Source organism: Tympanuchus pallidicinctus, unplaced genomic scaffold (genome assembly GCF_026119805.1).
Source record: "Tympanuchus pallidicinctus isolate F22 unplaced genomic scaffold, pur_lepc_1.0 scaffold11, whole genome shotgun sequence".
NCBI classification, from domain to species: Eukaryota; Metazoa; Chordata; class Aves; order Galliformes; family Phasianidae; genus Tympanuchus; species Tympanuchus pallidicinctus.
In genome coordinates, this window is record NW_026294627.1 from 15,625,080 (window position 1) to 15,646,196 (window position 21,117).

General features: G+C 40.8%; 1 protein-coding gene and 1 long non-coding RNA gene across 3 annotated transcripts in view; one reads left to right on the forward strand and one right to left on the reverse strand.

The window, feature by feature from the left end:
* MICU2 (mitochondrial calcium uptake 2) overlaps window positions 1-9,787 on the reverse strand; it is a 131,334-nt gene extending 121,547 nt beyond the window's left edge. Inside the window, exon 1 of one of the 2 annotated variants that reach the window (XM_052671399.1) lies at window positions 9,533-9,787. In XM_052671399.1, coding sequence (XP_052527359.1) covers window positions 9,533-9,772 — 240 coding nt within the window. In that variant the 5' untranslated portion in view covers window positions 9,773-9,787. The remainder of the gene's footprint in view (window positions 1-9,532) is intronic. The other variant, XM_052671400.1, reaches the window with a different exon arrangement.
* Window positions 9,788-9,794: 7 nt separating this feature from the next.
* Window positions 9,795-20,686, forward strand: LOC128074993 (uncharacterized). The gene is made up of 3 exons (XR_008203552.1): window positions 9,795-9,877; window positions 18,685-18,843; window positions 19,477-20,686. It is a non-coding gene; the product is annotated as an uncharacterized LOC128074993 (long non-coding RNA).
* The last annotated feature ends 431 nt before the right edge of the window (window positions 20,687-21,117 follow it).

Consider the following 21,117-nt stretch of genomic DNA (forward strand, 5'->3'; position numbering starts at 1 on the left):
CAGCTGCTTCAAGTTTTTCACAGCAGAGAGCCCGACTATGACTCACTGTCACTGACAATGCATCTTGAATGCATCACTGTCATTTCAAGAAGAACTGTCCAGGAACCTCTTCACCACATGCAAAAAAAAGAAGCACTGATGATAAACATACAGCAAACGGATGGCATATTAGCAGATGAAAATACATTCCTTTATACAGAGGTGTTCACAGAAAGAATCCACTATTTATTGCTATACAAATTTGTGCTCAACTCGCACACACAGTATTTCTGGTGCATGGAAGTTTCCATACTTTCCGTCGTATTTCATACTCAAAGTTGAAGAGAAGTAAAAACACCAATCTCAAAATCGAAGAAGAACAATGGAACACTATTTGGCAGTATGACCTCATCAATTTTCCAAATTTAACTGCAGCTGAGAAAAAAGTATGTCAGCAATTTCCTACAAATTTATACACATTAATACAAATAAAAATTTCTGGGAGGTTGAGTAGGAACATTCCATACTAGAAGCACATTTAGAACAAAACAAAAAGTCATTTTCTACATTTTATGCTGCTTATTGTCAATGATGACTCTCTACCTGAGCTGAAAATGTAATTTAAAAAAAAATCCAGACACATAATGGTTGCTTTAAGTTTTGCAATTTGCTTTAAGCTTTGCAGTCTTCTCTTTATTGAGTCTTTCCCATAGCTCACAGCCTAAATGCATTTATTACATTTAGATCTTTAGCACTCCTCTAAGTAAAACTGCTTAAATAAAGAAGAATTTGAGACAAGCACAAATTTGTTTACACAAGCACTTAACTACAGCTCTACAGGAAAAAATGAACAATTCTTTTTCCTCAGAAGAAATAATCATGCAGCAGTAACACACACACATGAACATTAACCACCAAGTAATAAAACCTAAGTCCAGCTCTGATAAAATACAGAAATTAGTTTACTTTAAATGGCAAAATAAATGTCACATTTTAACCACGCCACAGAGCACTTGTCGCTACCATCAATTATTCCCAACAGATTTTGCCTAAAAGCTTTCATACAGAGATGTCTGGCTACACCAAGTGTAAATGAAAAGAGTTTGCAGAGCTTAAGAAATTGTCAGTCAAATAAGGAAAAAATAGCAGCTTGCACTGACAGATAATTTGGTGGAGGGCTAGAAAGAACTAATTTCAGACAAACTAAGTCATAGAACAAGAAAAGCATCTGCACATTGTAGGGCTCACACAGCTAAGCACCAATGGAATCTGCACGCTGTCTAAGTAGCTCTATTTCCATTACTCACTTGTTTCTCACGTGCTTATAAACCTCCCAGGCCCAACACAGAACCAGAACATGAAAGACTATGTTTCTCCCACTGCTAACTTTATACTAAAACATGGCCACATGTAACTGCAGCAATTCATTTGTTTTAAAGTCTTCCTCTACATTACATTAGTGAGACAAGCAATTCGGGAAGAGAAACCAGATCTTGCACTTGAAGCACTGAAACAAATGTTTATGTTCTCTGCCATATGAACATTAGTGCTTAAAATGAATTAATCTATTAACATCCCAGGATGATTTAAACGTGGATGCAACATACTGCAAAATAACAGAAAACCTGTGCATAAGTGGAGAGGGATCTCAGAAAGAACAGCTAAGCATTAAGAATGAGAAGTCAATCTAATGCAAACAACTAAAGCCCATATCAATTCTTCTCACTCGTTCCCTATGGAAAAATCTAGATTATATAATAATGCCTTACATGAAGTAGAAGTTTCTACACATTTGGGGGTGTTGGTCAATGCTTGGCTAAACATGAGCCAGCAATGTGCCAAGAGGGAGGCCAAGAAGGCCAATGGCATCCTGCCTTGTATCAGCAGTAGTGCAGTCAGCAGGAGCACGGAGGCGAGGCCAACTCCCACCTCACCACACGCTCCCTTCAGGCAGTTGCAGAGAGTGATACGGTCTCCCCTGAGCCTCTTCTTCTCCAAACTGAACATTCCCTCAGCAGCTCCCCATAGGACCTGTGCTCCACACCCTTCACAGCTTTACTGCCCTTCTCTGAACACAACTCCAATTGCTTTAAATATTGCAATTTTTGTTCTTTGTGTTGAGTCCTCTCTATAGCTCATGGTCTAAATACTTCTAGATCTTTAGCACTAAAGTAAAGTTGCTTAAATAAAAGAGAGCTTAACGTCATTACTATCATACTACTATATTTATTTTTAACACTGTATTTGCATAGTATTTTAAGTATGCATTATACATATGCAAAATTGATATCCTTACAAATATATGCATAAAATATAACTTACCTTGTAAGCATATTTATGTATATAGCTTTGTATGCAGCTCAGCGTATTTTAACATCACACCATAATTTAATATATCATTAATATAATATGGTAGTTTCTCTAACAGTAGACTTCATCAAAGAAAATATCATATAAATAAATAAATAAATGGGGTAAGACTAAGAAAAAAAGGCTTCTGGAAATACTGACTTCAGTCCATATCATTTTTTTGTCTGTGCTAGAGATAGTCTGCAGTTTGTGGAGGTTGACTAAGGACTTTCTCAGCTGATTTGGCAAAGAAGCAAGGAAGGGATCAGTGCAGATAAGACAGTATTTATTAGCTACATCTGTTAGAACTGCTTTATATAGATTTCATCACCGCAGGACAGTCACTCGTGAAATTTCTCCTACGCTGAATGGGACACAAACCTTAAGGAACAAATTTAAATGCTGCCTTGGTGTTTCAGCCTGGCAACATTCCCTTCTCTTATCTTCCAGCTCACAGAGCACAGAGAACTGTCAGGAGCAACAGGAAAGAGATACAGCCAGCTGTATGTATATGATTCATGTTCATTTTCTATGCTAATACAGTTTACTTTAAGAAGTGCTTTTCTGGAATATTATTCAAACAAAAAGAAGCCTACTATGTTAAGTCAAGTATCATGATAGGAACCACAGTAACAGAAAAATTAAACATTACAAAGTATGAAAATGAGTGACCTGGAAGTACCCAGCACAGGAAATAAAGAGAAGTCCATTCTATGAACAGCCTCAGTGCTATTGTTTACAGCATCTTTCTCCAAATTTCACTGGTGGCAGCTGATGAAAGAGAGTTAAATTTTAACCTTGACCCTTAAGATTACATTTGATGTGTTGTTTCAGTATCAGTGAAAACACCTGTACAAAGAATCTCAGTGCGTACTGAGAAGGGAATAAATGCAGATAATTTCAAAGCCAAAAACTTCAGGATATAAATATCTCACATTCAAAAGGCTGAAATGGATACCACATATTTAAAGTTGTGAAACAAATGTATGTCCATAAGTAATATCTAAGTCTATAATTAATTATAACATCATGGCCCTACAGATTCCATACTCCCTATATCACATTCTATTTTGGGCACACAACATGACAATGCCTGTATGCCACTAATGTGGAGAATGATGTTTGTGATATATTTAATAGCTCAGTTATTGATTTAGACACCTGATACATACAGTATTTCCAAAACACAGAGAAATACAGAATTAAACAAGAGGTAGCTAGGGTTACTGTGTTTGGCTGCACAAGTGAAGCAGTTCAGAAAGACTGAAGTATCTTCCAGAGGGGGGAAAAAAAACAACAACCAGAAAACAACAAAAAACAGAGATGGCTGAGCTGTTAATACAGTTCCAAATATTTCTCCTTTTAGGTGAGTCATACTTATTAACACTTAATTACTAGAGCAACGTTGTCTTAAAATGCATTTTAGAATACTCTATTAACTGAAACTTACTCATTCTCGATGGATTAGGAGTTAACAATGTTACCGAGGTATTTACAGGCACAAAACCAAACCAAGTCTAGATGCCCAGGAGAGGAAAAACCTTCATATAGTCACACAATACACCAGAGTGAGAAGACAAACACGAACTGTGTTCAAACGTCTTATGTAGGCACGGACTATTGATATCCCAGGTAAGTAATCACAGACTGACTGCTCATTTCCTTTCAGAAATAGAAAGATTTCATGATGAGTTCAAGTCCCATCATGATCTGAGACAATATGCCACGTAATATTTATCAGGATAGTAAATATAGAAGATACAGCAGCAAGTACAACACGAAGCTGGTACAGGGATGCTACCTGTGCTGACAAGAATACTGACTGCACTCACTGCGCATCCACAAAAGGCTGTCCCAGCCCTGGGCCCTGCTGTAAAGAAACACAGGTGCTCCAAGAGTGCTGGTAGCAAACCTGGAAACCACGTGAAGGCTGCCAATTTTGCTGATGCTTCAGTGAGAAGATGTCCAGGTGCAACCTTAGGGCTGGATTGTAATTGTGATTTTTACTTAAAGAGGCTCCAAGTCACTACAAGTAATGGTAATTTGCATCATTTTTAACATAGTCTTGTTTCATTAGACAGATGTTATTAAGCACTGACAATCTGACTCTGTGGTCAGGTGTCCACCAGCTGAATTGAAGCAGGAGGCTTCACTGAGGTCTGTTTAATATCAGAGAGAAGCATGCTCAATGTGGATCAAAAACCTTTCCATGAATATTCTATCAAGGTATTATGCTGCATACTTTTATTTAATACATGCTTAGTTTTATTTTGTGTGCGTGCCAGTCAGCTGTCATACGTGCTATTGCACTTGCATTCTTAATTTCTAATAGAATAAAGATTCAAAAACAAACACTTAGATTAGTTCTCAGGACACAAAACCTATGCTAGGATTCTTGGTCAAATGAAGGCAAGCAATTTGGTTTTGTATTTTATGTCAAAACACAAGAGCCTTCTTGTCTATTCCTCAGATTAGGCTGTACACATTCACTCTGGTTTTATTTTAGAACCAGATTCCTCCTGGCAATTCCATACATCACTATAAATCCTTATGCAACTGTATCCAGAGTTCTATATTTATCAAGATACCTCATTTAACAACAACGTTCTTCCTTTGCATGAACCAGTCTTTTAAAGCAGATTGCAAAGAAACCCCCATTAAAGCAAGTCCATTTCAGCAAGATGTGCCAGCAAGCCTCTCAGTTTAAAGCACTGACACATGAATTACAACCAAACAGTGGCTCCTATGAATAAATGTTATTCCTCTTCTTTTTTTTGTTTCTATTTGGTGACTGAAGTCAGATGGTGCACATACACATCCTATCTGTCAATACCGAAAACCTTCTCCATGCAGCTTTTATGCACGTTGTACCTTCCTAGAAACAAATTAATATAGTGAGTGAAGAACTGTGGACTAAAAGTTGTGTAAACGAAGCTTAAGCCAAAGTGGCCCACAGGATACATAAAAATCATGAAAAGCTGAGAGCAACGTAGTTCTTCCTTCCACTGCTCTAACAAAATCTCATCAGATAATTTGAACAAAAAGCTTTTGCATGCATGCAACTGAAGTCTTTTGGAAGCATGTGAGGGGCAGTGACAGTACTGCCATGCTGTATTCTCATCTATGTCTGAATTAACTCATCGAGCAAAAATAGGCTAAAAAGGTAACATCAGTGAGTAAATCACCTCTTGATTTGGACTGGAAAATTTACCCAAGTGCAAACCAAACACAATGTACCAGAATCTGTCTGAAATGGATCCATCTCAGCAGTCAGTTCTTTGCAGACTCAAAGAAGGATCAAGAAACACAGAGAATATCTTACAGCTTTCAAACCCATTTGTCAACTTCCAAGGCTGGAAGCCCAAAGGACTTCTAGTACAACCCTGACAAAGTGAGCTATATTTGGTTCCCATAGTTTAGGCTATGAACTGTGGCACCCTCTACTGCTCCCAAATTGGTGGAGAGGCCCATTTTACGGCAGTGTCAGAACCAAGAGCATCATCCCAGAACAAAACTGCTGTTCAGAGAATCTTTTACGTTATTCTTCATTTTTAAAAGTGTCAGGCAATCGTTACAAAACAACGTTGTGTGGTGGTTACACAGACAGCCCAAGAATGAATTGAAGGTGAAGTTTTGATCAACAGAAATATTTTACAATTGTTCAGAATAAGAGTTCTTCTAGAGCACTGAATTACCACTGCCATGCATGTCTTCTCCCAGCAATTACTAACATTAGAAAACTAGAGAAGGGTGAAACACTTCATACAGCTTAACACAGTTCCAAAAAAGATTAGAGGACCTTTCTCCCTCCCCTCCTTCAAATATAAAATCTATTTCCTGGTTCAATAAACACACTTTAAATAAAATGTGAATTTCATAAATATCAGCCACTAAAAAAGGCACAAGTGGTTCATATTCCATTGTTCAGAGAATAGAATTCTCTTAACATTTTCAGTATGATCAAACACAATTAATGTGTTGTTTAAGACTACCAGGATGGGAATTGAGTCTCTGCTCATCTGGAAGAGCCATAGCATACTGCTGAGACAGCTCCACCAAAAGAAGGAAGAGAAACAATGGCTACAATCACCTAACAGAAACCAGTAACCAAGACAGAGAGATGAATGCTGTTGGTTAAGTTCACAGAATGGTTGAGCCTGGTCAAGTTGTGCTTTCCACTTCATCTCAGGAAAGGAATACCAAATATTTAACCACCACTTAAAGCTCCTTGAGCCCTAGGAAAAGAATGTTGTAACACTATCACTTCTATGGGCAACAAACAGACAGGACTCTGAATATCTTAGAATTTCAAACAAGCACTGGTAACAACTTTACTCTCATTTGGAAACAGTGACAGATTGTAGCACAAAATGCTACAGAGATGGCAATTTCTTCAGGGTGAATCAAATTGCATTGTTCTTTCCCAAACCAGAAATCAAACATGTCCATAAAACCCTCAGCAAGGGCAGGAGATGCTGCCTCTGGCAGCTTGGTGCTGCTCAGAGTTGCCTTGCCATTTGTACCATGTGTGAGCATGAGAGCAAAGCTACAGTCCCTTGGCAAATTCCCAACATAGATGGCAGTTTCCTGATGTGAGCCATCCCAAATTCCCTTGCACGCCCTGCGCTGTGTACTTGATGCTTCACCATGACAAAGACTACTCAGGTAGTAGAGACTGCAAAGCTGACTGGTGATAACAGCCGGTTTTAACCCAAGGATTCCAACAGCAGGCCATACAGTTTGTGATACCAAAGTGACAAGTAGTCACACAATACTGCATGTCTGATCAAGGCTCTCAATCACACATCATTCTGTCAATGACTTAGGAATCATCACTGCAGTGCACAGTGCAACATGAACACTTTTGACTCACCTAAGGTAAAAATCAGCATTTTCAGTCACACGGCAGAACAAAGGCTCTCATCACTGCCACCTGATCCTTCATAAAAACTGATAGTTCCTTTCAGCTAGAAAAACAGATCCAGATTTCCCCAGTACAGACTGCATCAGCTTCACTGATAAATAGGAAAAGTAGATAAACTTAGACCATTATCTACACAGATTGAGGGGAAAAAAAATAAGAGTACATTGCTTTTGCTATAATGTTTCTGTAACGTAGAGAGTCCCCATCATAAGTAAGGACATACGCCAGACACCTTACGCCTTTTTAAACATTCGGTCAGCAAACAGAGAATGAAAATAACTTCATAAATCACTTATAAAGCTGAAAATGTCCTAACTAGGTGGAGAGTAGTTGAACACTAATGGCAAATATAAACACCTACAAATTTCAGCTATGTAAACTAAATGAAGAACAAGAAGCCACCAGCAGCATCTGAACTGCTTCAAACAAATGCAGCATGCTGCTTTGGTTCTGTCATGCTGTCCTCACCACTTTCACAAGCCTGTTCTGCCTTCAGCTCACTGCCCTTAGGAACTGATCAGGTACAGTGCGACACTAAGTACTTTTAAATAGGTCACTGCATTAATTGCAGCAACACAAAATACAAGACATATGTCTGCTGCTACAATGGGACATTCTACAATCTTTTTATCAGAAGACCAGAAAGTTCAAATTGAATAAACTGCTTAACATTTTGCAGAGCCCATCAATTTTCTGTCTCCAAAAATGAATCAATCCAAGAAGCTGCAGATCTTCAGAGTTCCCTCAGAACATTAGAAAGTGTATTAGAAAGGATATCACTGCATTATGTGGAAGTCAGACCAAGAACACAAGAGCACCAAAGTTTTATCATTTCAACTCAACAGCCTTCATCTCTGGAGATGTTCAAGACCAGGTTGGATGGGGCAGCCTGACCTGTTGGGTGGCAGCCCTACCCATGGCATGAGGTTGGAATTGGATGGACTGCAGGGTCCCTTCCAATCCCAACCATGCTGTGAGCCTATGCACTGCATTAACACATTTTTTATGTACCTATCTACAGATCTGCTTAAGCAAAAGTCCCATATATATGAAATAGGCCTCTACAATAGGATTTTTTAAACATAATATAAAGTTGCTTTGCCACTGAGCTAAATATACTTCTGGTTCTATACAGTAAGGAGATGCATTTCCAATAAGATTTATAGGGGAACAGTGGATGCCTTTCTCATGGGGAGCTGCATCCAGAAAACCAACTTTTTAACACGTGCTGTTCAAGGACTCAGGACTAACACAGTCTGTTTCAGAAACGCACACACACACGAGTTTTCTACAAAGAAACAGCTTAGAATATCTCCACAATTAAGATTTCAATATCAAAAAGCAAATCACTTCTTGTTCTTGACTTAAGAATACTTCAAGTTGCAATTCATCTGTCTGCAGTTCTGCCTGTTCAGTGGTTGAGACACAACTTCCAAGCATAGAAACCATTGAATGCTTCCTCAGTCCTCTGGACAGAAGCAAATGGCAACACACGTGCACGCTAATCTCCTTCACCCCACCTAAAACTAGATTTCCTCTCTGGAAGAAGGGTGGGGTAAAAGTTCACTACCTACACAAAAAGAGCAACAGCAGGGGAAAAGCATCACTGTGTTTTGGAACTTGTGGTGATTACTTTGGAAATGGTGCAAATAGTTCAGGAGCCCAATCTGAATGGTACTGACACTCCAAGGCAAGGTTCATCCCAATGTTCAGCGCCAGGTATTGAGCAAACCATCCAGGTGCCATCCTACCCACTGCAAGTCACGCAATTCAGATGAAACATAAAAGATGGAACTATTCTTTGTTAAGGGGAAGAGAGGTATCCCACCGTGTCACAGCGCCCGAAGCGAGGCCGGGCACGGCGACATGCGCTGGAGGTCCCTTCCATCCCCTACAATTCTGCGATTCTGTGAAAGGAGCCGCCTCCAGCACACAGGACAGCTCAGCACAGCCCACACCTCGCACACACTACGAGAACTCACGCCCAGCTCGCTGCCGCCGGGGCGGCCAGGCACCCGAGCAGCGCTTAGACGAAAATCCACTGCAGAAAGGGGCCAAGCGCTCATTAACGAAGAGGGGCCGAGAACAGCTCGAGCGAAATACCACCGGCCCGTCCCGCCACCCGCATCCCCTGCCCGACCCAACAGCCGCAGCCCCCAGGGCCGCCGCCCCGCCCCGCCCCCCGCGCGCAGCACGGCCCCCCCGAGCCCCGTCGCCTTCCTGAGGCGCCCGCGATGCGCGAGGCCCGGCACCCCGCCGGCTCTCGGAGCGGCCGCTCACCTGAGCCAGAACGGTGAGGAACGCGCCCGCCCCCGGCGGTCCCCAGCCGCCGCAGCACGCCGCCACCGAGCCTCCCCCGAGCAGGGCGGCGGCAGCGGCCATCCTCCAGCCGGGCGGGCGTCGCTGACTCCGGGCGGGCCGCGGCCCGAGCAGCCGTCCCCTCAGCGGAGCTCGGGTGCCCACCACCAGCGCAGCTCTCCACGCCGCCATCTTCCCGGAAACCGCTGACATGGAGCGCATGCGCGGCGAGCGGGGCGGATGGGGCGAGCGGGGATCCGTGGCCCCGGTGCGCCCGGCGGGACGGGAGCTGCCCGCGGGGCGTGCGGAATGGTAACGGAGGAGGAGGTGCACAGGACATCGGAGGCCGCTCGCTGAAAACGGGAGCTGGGACTTGCCCGCTCGGCGGTTTCCCGGCAGTGGAAGGGATGGTGGGGGCAGGAGTTGAGCTGTGGCTGGACTTAATGGTCTTAGAGGTCTTTTCCAACTTCGGCGATTCCATGACACTGTGGGAAGCTCAGCGGGCGGGGATGGTTAAGTCAGGGCTGTGTCAGTGCTGCAGCATTGACTCGGTGCTGTGGGGTTTTCTGAGTGTTGGGAATGTCGTGTAGGCGTACTTTGCGCTGCGCGTGTGCCAGGTGAATGGCAGCTGGAACGTGAGTGGGTCTGAAACATCCTCGTGGAGTAGAGCTTCTCATGAGATACAGACGACAGGAGATGTTGCTTATACAAAGTGTCATGGCAGATGTGGCTGCTGAAGAGTGTGACAGGTGGAGCTGACCCCTGCCGTCACTTATGTCAGAGACAGCTCCTCACCCTGGGTTTTTCAACATGTGCTTTGGTCCACTGCCACTTCTGTTCTACTGAAATGCTCTAAGCCTTGGCTGGATTGAGCTTGGTATTTGCTATTAGTGAGTTGTCAGTCTTATGAGGAGCGGCTGAGGGAACTGTGATTGCTCAATGAGGAGAAGAGGGGAGTCAGAGGTGACCTTATCGCTCTCTGCAACTGCCTGAAAGGAGGCTGTGGTGAGGTGGGGGTCAGCCTGAAGTTGAGGGGAGGTTCAGGTTGGATGTTACGAAAAAGTTCTCTGTAAGAATTGTCAGGCGCTGGAACAGGCTGTCCTGGGAGGTGGTGGAGTCACCATCCCTGCAGGCGTTCAAGAAACGTGGAGATGTGTCTCTGAGGGACATAGTTACTGGGGAAATATTGGTGGTAAATGGATGGCTGGACTAGATGTTCCGGAAAATCTTTTCCAACCTTAGTGATTCTAAATATTTTGTATTACTTTTTTTTTTTTTTTTTTTTTCCAGCAGAGGCCTGTCCTTTTCTACTTAGTCCTAAATAGTGCTTTAATCCCTTTTTCCCAATAGCAAAACACATTTTTCAATACAATTGCTTGCCATATGTATATTGATACATTTTTATCAATCAAAAATTTATTTTCAGAATGAGTGGTGAGGCATTGGGACAGGCTGCAGGAGGAGGTGCTGGAGTTACCGTTTGTGGAGATTCTGGAAATGTGGCTCTTAAGGACATGATTAGTGGTCATGATGGTAGTGGATTGATGGTTGGACTAGATGATCTTGGTGGTCTTTTCCAACTCTAAAGGTTCTGTGATTCTATGATTCATATTCCATGATTGGGCCATCTGGGAACTGGTGATATGGTCACATGGGAAACCAGACACCATTTGTAGGTTTGTAATGCTATGATTCAAGCTTTTGGAGTATTTACCTGGCAAATGTGAGAGTGGAAAAAGCTGGAGAGAATTGCTCAGGGTCATTCTAAATTTAAGGCATTTGGCAGTTTCCCATTACTTTGGTTAAAAAAAGCGCATTCTGTCTGTTGTAGTAAGCTGTGCCATTCACCTCTTTGAATGAGGTGCAAGTATTAGAGACATGAAAACATGGAAATGCCTTTTTGCCTTCTATCTACTGACAAATGGTGATTACTCTGTGCAAGTAAAGGACTTTTAGTTTGCTGTCCTTCACCACTCTGAACTTAGAGACATGAATTCAGTTTTGTATGTGGTAATTTCAGACATCTGAATAGTGGCATCTCAGAATTTATCCAGACTTCCATTAGTATGTGTTGTCCATTGAATGTCATTCAGCAACGTGTCTGGGACATCTTCAGGAATGTGCCACCTGAATCCTTAGCAGCACACAGACTCTTCAAAAACACCTTCTCTGGGGAATATAAATGACTGCTCATTGCAAAATCACCCAAGAGTGCAACATGCAGGGTGAATGGTTTCCATTTCCGTGGACCGTAATATACATTGCAAAATCTTTTTTTTATCCTCAGAGACACAGAAAGTAACTCATACAAGAAATCCTCTATAATCCCCAGATACTGTAAAACATAGCAGCAAAATCCCTGTCATGCATAAAACACATACTGAAAAATCCCACTTCTGCTGCAGAGCAGTAAAACTTACAGCAAATTCCTGTTCCTTGTTTTAACTTCTCTCCAGACAGACAAAATATTTTCTGTCCCAGCCTTATTACTTGACAGAGTATTTGCACAAACACATTATGAGTACTTCCCTTTCTGTGTCTAGCAATAATATGCACCTCATGGATGCTGGCAACATCCCAGAAGCATTGTAAAAGATAGCTGAGGGGTTTGAATTCAGAATGCCAGATCCCATTATGTTGAACATACGACTGCAGCATAGGTAAATGGGGTGAATTCAGCACCCTGCCAGGCATCTTCAGTTTTTCTTTGAGTAAGAACGACTAAGTAGGTCATTTGCCTTTCCTTGGATGACATTCTTGACTGGAACAGACACAGCTGCTGAGTGAAAGGCGAGCTACTCCCCAATGGCTGTAAGCACGCAATGCTGGTGGGGAGGTGAGATGTCCTTAGCTACCCTGTGTGTAGCATCTCAGAGGAGTGCTCAGCTACTGCTGTGCTTACAAGGCCCACAATCATGTTGCAGTAACCAGACTCCTATATTCTGGGTGCTAGAATGTATGCCTAAGTAGTCAGAAAGGCTATGAAGAGGTAGTCCTATTTCACCTGGTGCAGTATCAGTATAGGGTGGTTTGTGTCAGAAAGCGAAGATCCAGAAAAATGACACTGACAATCTGGTAAACACAACAGAGGTGACAAACGTCATCAACTACTATGATCTGCAGCGCTTAAATTTTATTTCAGAGGCTGTCTTTCCCACCCTGCACAGTTTTCTCTTCCTTGACCTTCACAAGCAGCAATCATAGAATCATAGAATCACCAAGGTTGGAAAAGACCTAAAAGATCACCCAGTCCAACCGTTCATCTATTCCCAATAGCTCCCACTAAACCATGTCCCTCAACACAACATCCAGTCTTTCCTTGAACACCCCCAGGCTCGGTGACTCCACCACCTCCCTGGGCATCCATTCCAGTGCCTGACCACCCTTTCTGAAAAGTAATACTTCCTCATGTCCAGCCTGAATCTCCCCTGCCGTAGCTTGAAGCCATTCCCCCTGGTCCTATCACTAATGACACGAGAGAAGAGGCCGACCCCCAGCTCACTACAGCCTCCCTTCAGGAAGTTATAGAGAGCAATGAGGTCTCCCCTGAGCCTCCTCTTCTCCAGGCTGAACATTCCCAGCTCCTTCAGCCTCTCCTCATATGGCCTGTGTTCCAGACCCCTCACCAGCTTTGTTGCCCTCCTCTGAACACGTTCCAGGGCCTCAATATCTTTCTTGCAGTGAGGGGCCCAAATCATAATGTTTAGCAAGCTTTACCTGTTTTTTTAACAAGTATTTTCTACATGTTGGCTTCAGACTTTCTTCTAGAGATATTTGCACTGATGAAAATTTCAAAAGAAAACGAAAAGCCTAATTAAAGATTTTCTTAAATGCTTAAGTATGTAATTTTCCTGCAAGATTCAATGCTCCACTGAATTGTAATAGAGCAATACTTAAATGCAGTTATTGCTTATTAGGCATAATGAGCATAATGTGTAATCACATCACAAAATGAACACATACTATCATGAAACAAAGCCCATGGGAATCCTCTGATACTTAGGAAATAATTTCTGACATAAACTTCATTTTCTTCTATGATTTTATTACAAAGTGAAATGTTAAAATAGGAAGTAAACCTGCAGCTTCACATCCCTGAACATCCACCTCCACGTATCAGTGTTTTTTAAGAGTGTTAGGCCAGGTTCCAGCATGGATTCAGTCTCTGTTAGAACTCCAATCCCCTCAAGAGCATTGGGCTTAACGCCAGCATTCATTGACTCTTGTAACGGCTTAAATTAACTCCTGTTAATTCAAGCCCTTTCTTACTACTTTAGATAGAATAAGAGTTGAGAGATGGATTCAATCATCCAGTCTGAGGGCCACCCATCTTGCCAGTTTGTCTGTGGAGACTTAAAATGGTGTGTAGAAGGGCTCAGGGAGGGACCAGTGATTTCTGAATGGAGGGAGGGCTGAGAAGCCCCCCTTTATAGTGGGGGAGCAAAGGCATGGGGATGTCTGATTTATTTACTATGTATGCTATTTGACAGCAAGTGCCAAACAAAAGTAAGATTTTAGTAGGCTAGGCACTGTACTAATGATAGATGGGTAGTTCTTTCCTGGAGGAATTGAACAAGCAAGACTGAAAGATGGGAAATATCACAGCTTTATTTTGTGAGTGAAGAACTGGAGCGTGAATTAAATTCTGTCCAAAGTCAGACAGAAGCCTTGAAACAAAAGTTCTCACAATCCCAGGCCTTCAAAATAGCATCAGTCCAGTTAAGAATATCACTTATATTTCATTGTAACAGAAGTGAGAGCAATTTGTCTCCCATTGACGACAAGGAAAACACTCAAAATCAGATGGGGATGACAATGAAGACACATTTTGTTGAAAGCAATAAAATAGTCCTTGCACACCTTGAAAACTGGAAGGTGAAATTAGACCATCTTAAAAGTTGGCCAGCTGATATCTTCATCTCTACCCAGAGTCTCTAAGGCTCTGTACCAAAGTTGTTTATTCTGAAGGCTGGGAGGAGATTTAAAGGATTTCTAATGTACACTAGAGAGACTATTACTCCATCATGCCTAACCACTCCCCTTCCAAAGCAAATAAAGAGTAAGTTGATATCAGTTTCAAGGAAGCTGAAATATCCTCCTGTGGTGAAGAAGGCCAAGGATGACATTGTGCTGTTTGTTAACAGAAAGTCCAGTTATTTTACAGGATTTGGAGATGATAGAAATTGACCTCACTACCAGACAGTCAACATTCATGCACCAGTAAGGATGAGAACAAATGCAATTTTGTGGCTAGATAATACCATTCAGCTCATAAAAAAGAATTTACAGCAATCATTGCATTTAGGAGCTAGGATGTAAATATTGTGTGTCTTCAAATATTTTCAACTCACTAAAGATACTCAAAAGCTTATCATGATAGAGTCCATTTGAAGTGAAAAGAATGAAGATTTATGTGAAATTCTGAAGATGCATTAATTTGATATGTCCCCAAATACCTCTCATAATGCTGCTGTATGTAATGAGTTCCCTCAGACTTCAGAACTACTTTTTGAGTCTAATTGAAAATCAGAAGAAAAACAAGTTGATAAAGAGTGTGGCCAGCAGGTCGAGAGAGATCATCCTCCCTCTCTGCTCTGCCCTGGTGAGGCCACGTTTAGGCTACTGTGTCCAGTTGAAAGAACAGATATTTCCTAGAAGGAGCCCAGCAGAAGGCCACAAAGATGATAAAGGGCCTGGAGCATCCCCCATATGAGGAAAGGCTGAGTAACTCAACTCTGTTTAGCCTGGGAAAAAGAAGACTGAAGGGAAATCTGATACATGTTTATAAATATCTGAATGGAGGTGAGAGGCAAATGTATGAGTCCAGGCTCTTCTCAGTGGTATGTAGGGATAGGACAAGGAGTCAGGGCCTAAAACTGGTACATAGGAAGTTCCATACTAACATGCAGAACTTCTTTAAGGTAAGGGGGATGGAGCAATGGAACAGGCCCTAGATATGCAGTCTCCTAGGGAGCTATTCAAGACCTATCTAGACACCACCTGTGTGACCTACTGTAGGGAAGCTGCTTCAGCAGGGGGTTGGACTTGATGATCTCTTGAGATCCCTTCTGATTCTGTGATTTCTTAAATGTTGAAAAAAGTATTCTGACGTGTGAAGACATTAGAGACAACACCGGAAAGATGTTAAAATACAGTTTCTAAGTTAGTAGTTACCTTTTCCTGATAAAGATTTGATTCATTAAAGAAATGGTATGTAGGCTGCTGAAATAATGCTTTTATGTGAATAAAACCAGAGCAGGTCAAAACTAATGTTCTTTGTAAAGCAATGTGCATATCTTGGTGCAAGTACTGTGACTCTGCAGCTTAGGCTGGTGAAAAGGTACGTGCCTAACTTTGCACATTTTGTAGTTTTGTGGTTTGAAGCAAGGTTGCTTTTGCATAAAATAGATTGTATACATGAGTCACTGATGAGTAGGCACTTGCTCACTATTAGGTGAGATCTGTGCTTCGGCTGCTCTTATATCTTTCAGTGATAAGATCCCACGGTACTGTTGCAACAGTAATAGAAGTCTCACAGTCCCTTGAAAACACTGTAAGTAATGGAATTACACTGTGTGCTTTAGTGGTTAGTATTTTCCTTGTGGTTCCAGATGAGTGAATTGTACTTCATTTTTTCTTTCCTTTCAAACAATTTTGATAGCATTCCTAGCATGGATTAAAAAAGATAAACCCACGTATAATTGCAATAATCAAATATAGACTTCTTACATGTATCTTTATATTCATAGCCACATTTTTAGAGACATTTATCTATGCTTTTTTCATATAATACTTTAATTATTGGATTTCCTGAAATATTATTACCAGTGCTCTCCATGTAAATACAAATTTTTATTGTGGAGACATTACTGTATTTCAGAAAACACTTATTTTCTCTTTCATTCTCTGAAATCAGTGTGAGCACTCCCCTCAGTTTAATTATACCCGTATTTTACCTTAAGTTTTATGGGAAGAGTTGTAGCAATAACTACAGTTAAGGTTGCCTAACACTTTCTGTTGTATGGATTCTGTACATAAGAAGAGAGGGAGAGGGTACAATAAAACAAGTCAAGATTAGCAAAGTTAATTTTATCTGGCTTACTTCAAAAACCAGAAAGATTTATTAGGGACTCAGTCTTGTATTTTTAAGTGCAATTTGACTGATATAATTTTAAATAATTATTGTTATGTAGTTCAAAAGAATGGCAAAGACATTACTTCACAGCGTTACTAAAGAAACAAATAGAGAATTATCAGTATTTTAACCTATAAAATATTTTAAAAATACATGTTTTCCAACAATGTTAAAGAAGCATCATATACCTTCTTGTTTTTCCCAGACTACTGCTTAAGGCTAATATTAGCAACACTTTGTACCAGCACTATGATTTATTAATTAAAATTGTCTTAAATTGTAACATCTTTAATACTGCTGGTGATGGTAAAGTGTATATAATTATTTCTTTGAAAAAGAAAGGAATTATAAAATTTTAAATTACTGTTTTCTGTAACACATTGCCATTATTTCAAATAGTGTTTACTTCCCTTGCTCAGAATACCATTTATGATATTTGATTGCAAATGTTTTTGTATAAGGGAAAGAAGGATTATTTTCGAAATATTTGTCTTTGGTATTGTAGTAGCTAAAAGTATAGAATCTGATTGAAGCTAGGAGCACAGGTACATGTGTGTTAGACACAGTCCTTCACTATAAAAGGTTCTGAGATCCTTTCATAAAAACGTGGAAGTCCTAATCCAAAGTTCACTGTACTTGGCAGCATTGCTCTGTTTCCACTGATATCTGCCTTTGGCAATTATGGAGTAGAAAAACATCTACACTACTTGTATAAATATCATAGCAGTCTTTGTATATTTGCTAGTAAAGAGGTCCTTCATCTGCCACTACATCAAAAGGGTCTGCACGGCCACTCACAAAGGAATAATAGTAATAAAAATCCTGCAGAAGCTGTGCATCAAGCTGCTATTTGGAAAACGGCCCCCACCTGGCTCCATTCAGACAGGAGTTAGCCATTGTCAGGAGAACACCTGAGTGCACTCAGCACGGACTTCTAGTCTGCTACTAGACCCTGCCTGGAACAGCATCCGAATTGCTTGTGTGCAAGGAGGCAAATTGTTCCAGCAGCAGGATGCCGAGATACACAGATTGGCTCATGTTCATAATACTTGGGGTGATCTCATATTGATATAGCGTTCATAGTGTTTAAGGTCTCATGTTTATGTGGCTTGGGTATAGCTTCTGTCTGTCTGATCTGGAATGGAGAAATTTAGTTTTAGCAGTCCGTAGCACAGCCAGGGACTGTATGATGCTGGTTCTGATCCATGAGCCCTCTCCGTGCCTCTATGTAACACAAAAGATGTACCCATAGAACGTTAGTCAGGATCCATAGCAAATCAGCTGTAACACAAAGGCAAATTGGCTGGTGTGACAGAGGCTGCTTGCCTGTGGTGGCTGAAAATACAAGGGCTGCCCCAAAAGTAATGCCTCCTCTTTTATTATGTTTGTGATGTCAGAAGCAGATGGTGGTGGTATGGCAGCAGAGGTTGAACCTTCCACCAATATTCCATCATATTTTGTTGCTGTGTGACAGATGGCAGCAGAGGGCCAGTCTGACAGAACAACATCTGACGTGGAAGTGCATATGAAGCAAAGGTGTGGAATTAAATTCCTTAAGACAGAAAAAATTGCATCCATTGACATTCATTGGCACTTGCTGAACATTTATGGAGACCGAACAGTAGATGTGAGCACAGTGAGGTGGTGGGTGGTGCATTTCAGCAGTAGCAACAGTGACGTGAAAGACAAACCATGTTCCAAGCTGCCCGCACAGATGCCAACCCATGAAATGAAGAGCATCTTGATCAGCTCATCCACATGAATCTGCTGATGATGGTGACTATGTTGAGAAATATGTTTGAGAATTTGATCATCAAATAGTATTATTGTGTTCTTTGTATCTCTTGTTGTTTCCATGGAAATAAATAGGAGGTATTACTTTTGGAACAACCTGTGTACTTATTGAGGCTTCTTACCATGCTATCAGCTGCTCGTAAGCTTAGTTGAGTGGCAGGTGGTGAGTATGAAGGGGGAGTTTATTGTTTATTGTTCTCCACAGCAGCAAAAGAGACAGCTGTATTGACTCAGAGGACCTGAGGTCTGCCTGGAGCATCCCACTTGATAAGCAATGAGAAGGTCCAGTGGCTGTGGCAATAGTGGAGGACTGAGGACCAGCAGAGCCTGCAGACCAACTGCTGGAAACCAAGGACTGTCTAAGGTGTGATCTTACCCCAGATTTACTCAGAACAGCTGTCCATGACACGTGATAACATCCTGGCACCCAAAAGAGCCAAGTACTTCTATCAAACCTGAGTAGAGGAAGCAAGTGGAAAGCAAGTTTGAATTATTGAAGTATTATATTGAATAAACTATAGGTTAGCAATTATTACATATTAAGTGGGATTGAAATTGCCTGTGCAGTCTATTTTCTTCTTCAGAAACAGGAGACTGCTTGAAAGGATTGAGGTACCTCAACGAGAACCAAGTATTATATCATCTGTGAAGGCTTGATGACAGAGCTGCAAATAACTCTTGAAGACAAAAGCTATTTTTAAAATATTTTCTGCAAATATTATTGCATTATTTGGATGGTTTTCAGTTGATCATCAATTACTTTTTTAAAGACAAAAGTTCTGCTCTGTTGATCTTGTGGGGTCTACATTTAGCATCCGAGGATGTCTATGTCTGTATCCTGCTACTGCTCATCTATCTGCTGATATTCAACTTACATTTAATTTTTTAATTTTCTCAGCTGTAACTTTAATGATTCTACTTTCTTGTAACTTATATTTTGAAGAGACTACTGAAGTGATTCAGGAACTAGCCTAAGTAAACTCTGAACTGTTTCCAGGTATTTCACATGGCTTTGAAAACTCATGGAGGATAGAAGAGACAGCAGAAGACTGAATAAATAACTCTTAGAAAAATAGATGGAAGAGTACCCAAGTAATTTTAATTAGGTAGCCTAACTTCCTGGATTTCAGAAAAAAATTACCAGTTTCTAAATGAAAGGCGATAAAAACTTGCTGACATGCCTCTATCAACAACATGTGATACCAAACCAAACTAATGTGCTTCTTCTACATATTGCCTACTAGATACAGATGAAGCAGTAAATATTACTATGTTCCCTGTTGATACTTGTAAGTAACTGAACAAGTACATCCTAGATAAAATCATTAGAAGGTGAGGATAGAGGAGGACAAATGATCAGCAATACTACTTTTGAAAGGTAGCTGTGGGTTGCTGACAGTCAATTTGAGATGGCTTTTCAGGTAGGCTTTAGGAATTTGGTGACTATTTAATGTGACAGGATGTTTTTTTTTTTTTTTTTATGCCAAGCTTTCTATCGAAATAGCATAAAATAAAAAGTGCTGTAATTATAGGTCATGTACAAACAGAAGTGACGCAGCTTGTTTCAGGTGATCAAGTCTTTGGTCAAAGGACAAGAGTGCCACTCTTTGTGCTGTACATTGCTACTAGTTTCTTTCCTGACTCCTTTAATATGTCGTTAAAGTCCTCTGCCTGCCTTCTCCAAAGAGTCTCAGAGTTAAAACTTCGATACTGTAAAATATACTACCCTGTTATCATTCTGGTAATAATATTATGTGTTAAGCCTGTGAATGCAAGCTAAGTGTATATTCTAAACTACATATTTTTTTCTGGCAAACGAGAAAAATTGCAGGATTTACTTGCAAAAGGTGTTTTGCCTGGTTTCTCCATACTTGATGTTAATCTGCCCTTGCCAGCTATTAAAGTAGAAATTACTGCCACTGTATTGCACAAAAGCAGAGATTCTGCAATTGTGAATTTAATGTAGTTTGGAACACTTTGTAGTCTTCAGAGTCAGACACATTTTCCCCATCGCCCAAATTATTTTAAATTGCAAGTAAAGTTTTGCAAAACTGTTACCATTATTTTCTCAGTTCACCTAAGCTGTTTTTACAAGACTGTTATCTACTCGAAATCACAACATCTTTTATTAAAATAGTTATAAGAGCATTGAACCTGTCAGCTGTAATTTGCAGCTTTTTCTCCTTTAGATTCTGTGCTCTTGCTGAGCTGTAATTTGCAGCTTTTTCTCCTATAGATTCTGTGCTCTTGCTGAAAAAACAAAAACCCACAGAAAACAAATCCCAGTAACCTAAGGTACAATCCATTTTTTTAATATTTGCCCAATGTGAATTTCAGAGAAGATACCTACAAAGTGTATTTGAAGAGTAAAGAGCAGAACTGCCAATGGGCAGCCTGAAAAATGTCTGATGATTTTGTGACGCTCTGTGGTCAAGAGCATCACAGCTATAGGATAAAGAGGATATTGTTGTCTTTGCATGTTCTATATGTAAGAGTGCATTTAAGCTGAAACGAAGGCTAGAACCTGAGCCCAGAACTTCAGTCAAGAGGAAAGTGTCTTCTTTTTAGATTTTTCTATGACTTAGCCTACAGTTCTGCCTACAGATCTCCAAATCACTGCTAGAGAAGCAGATGCAGT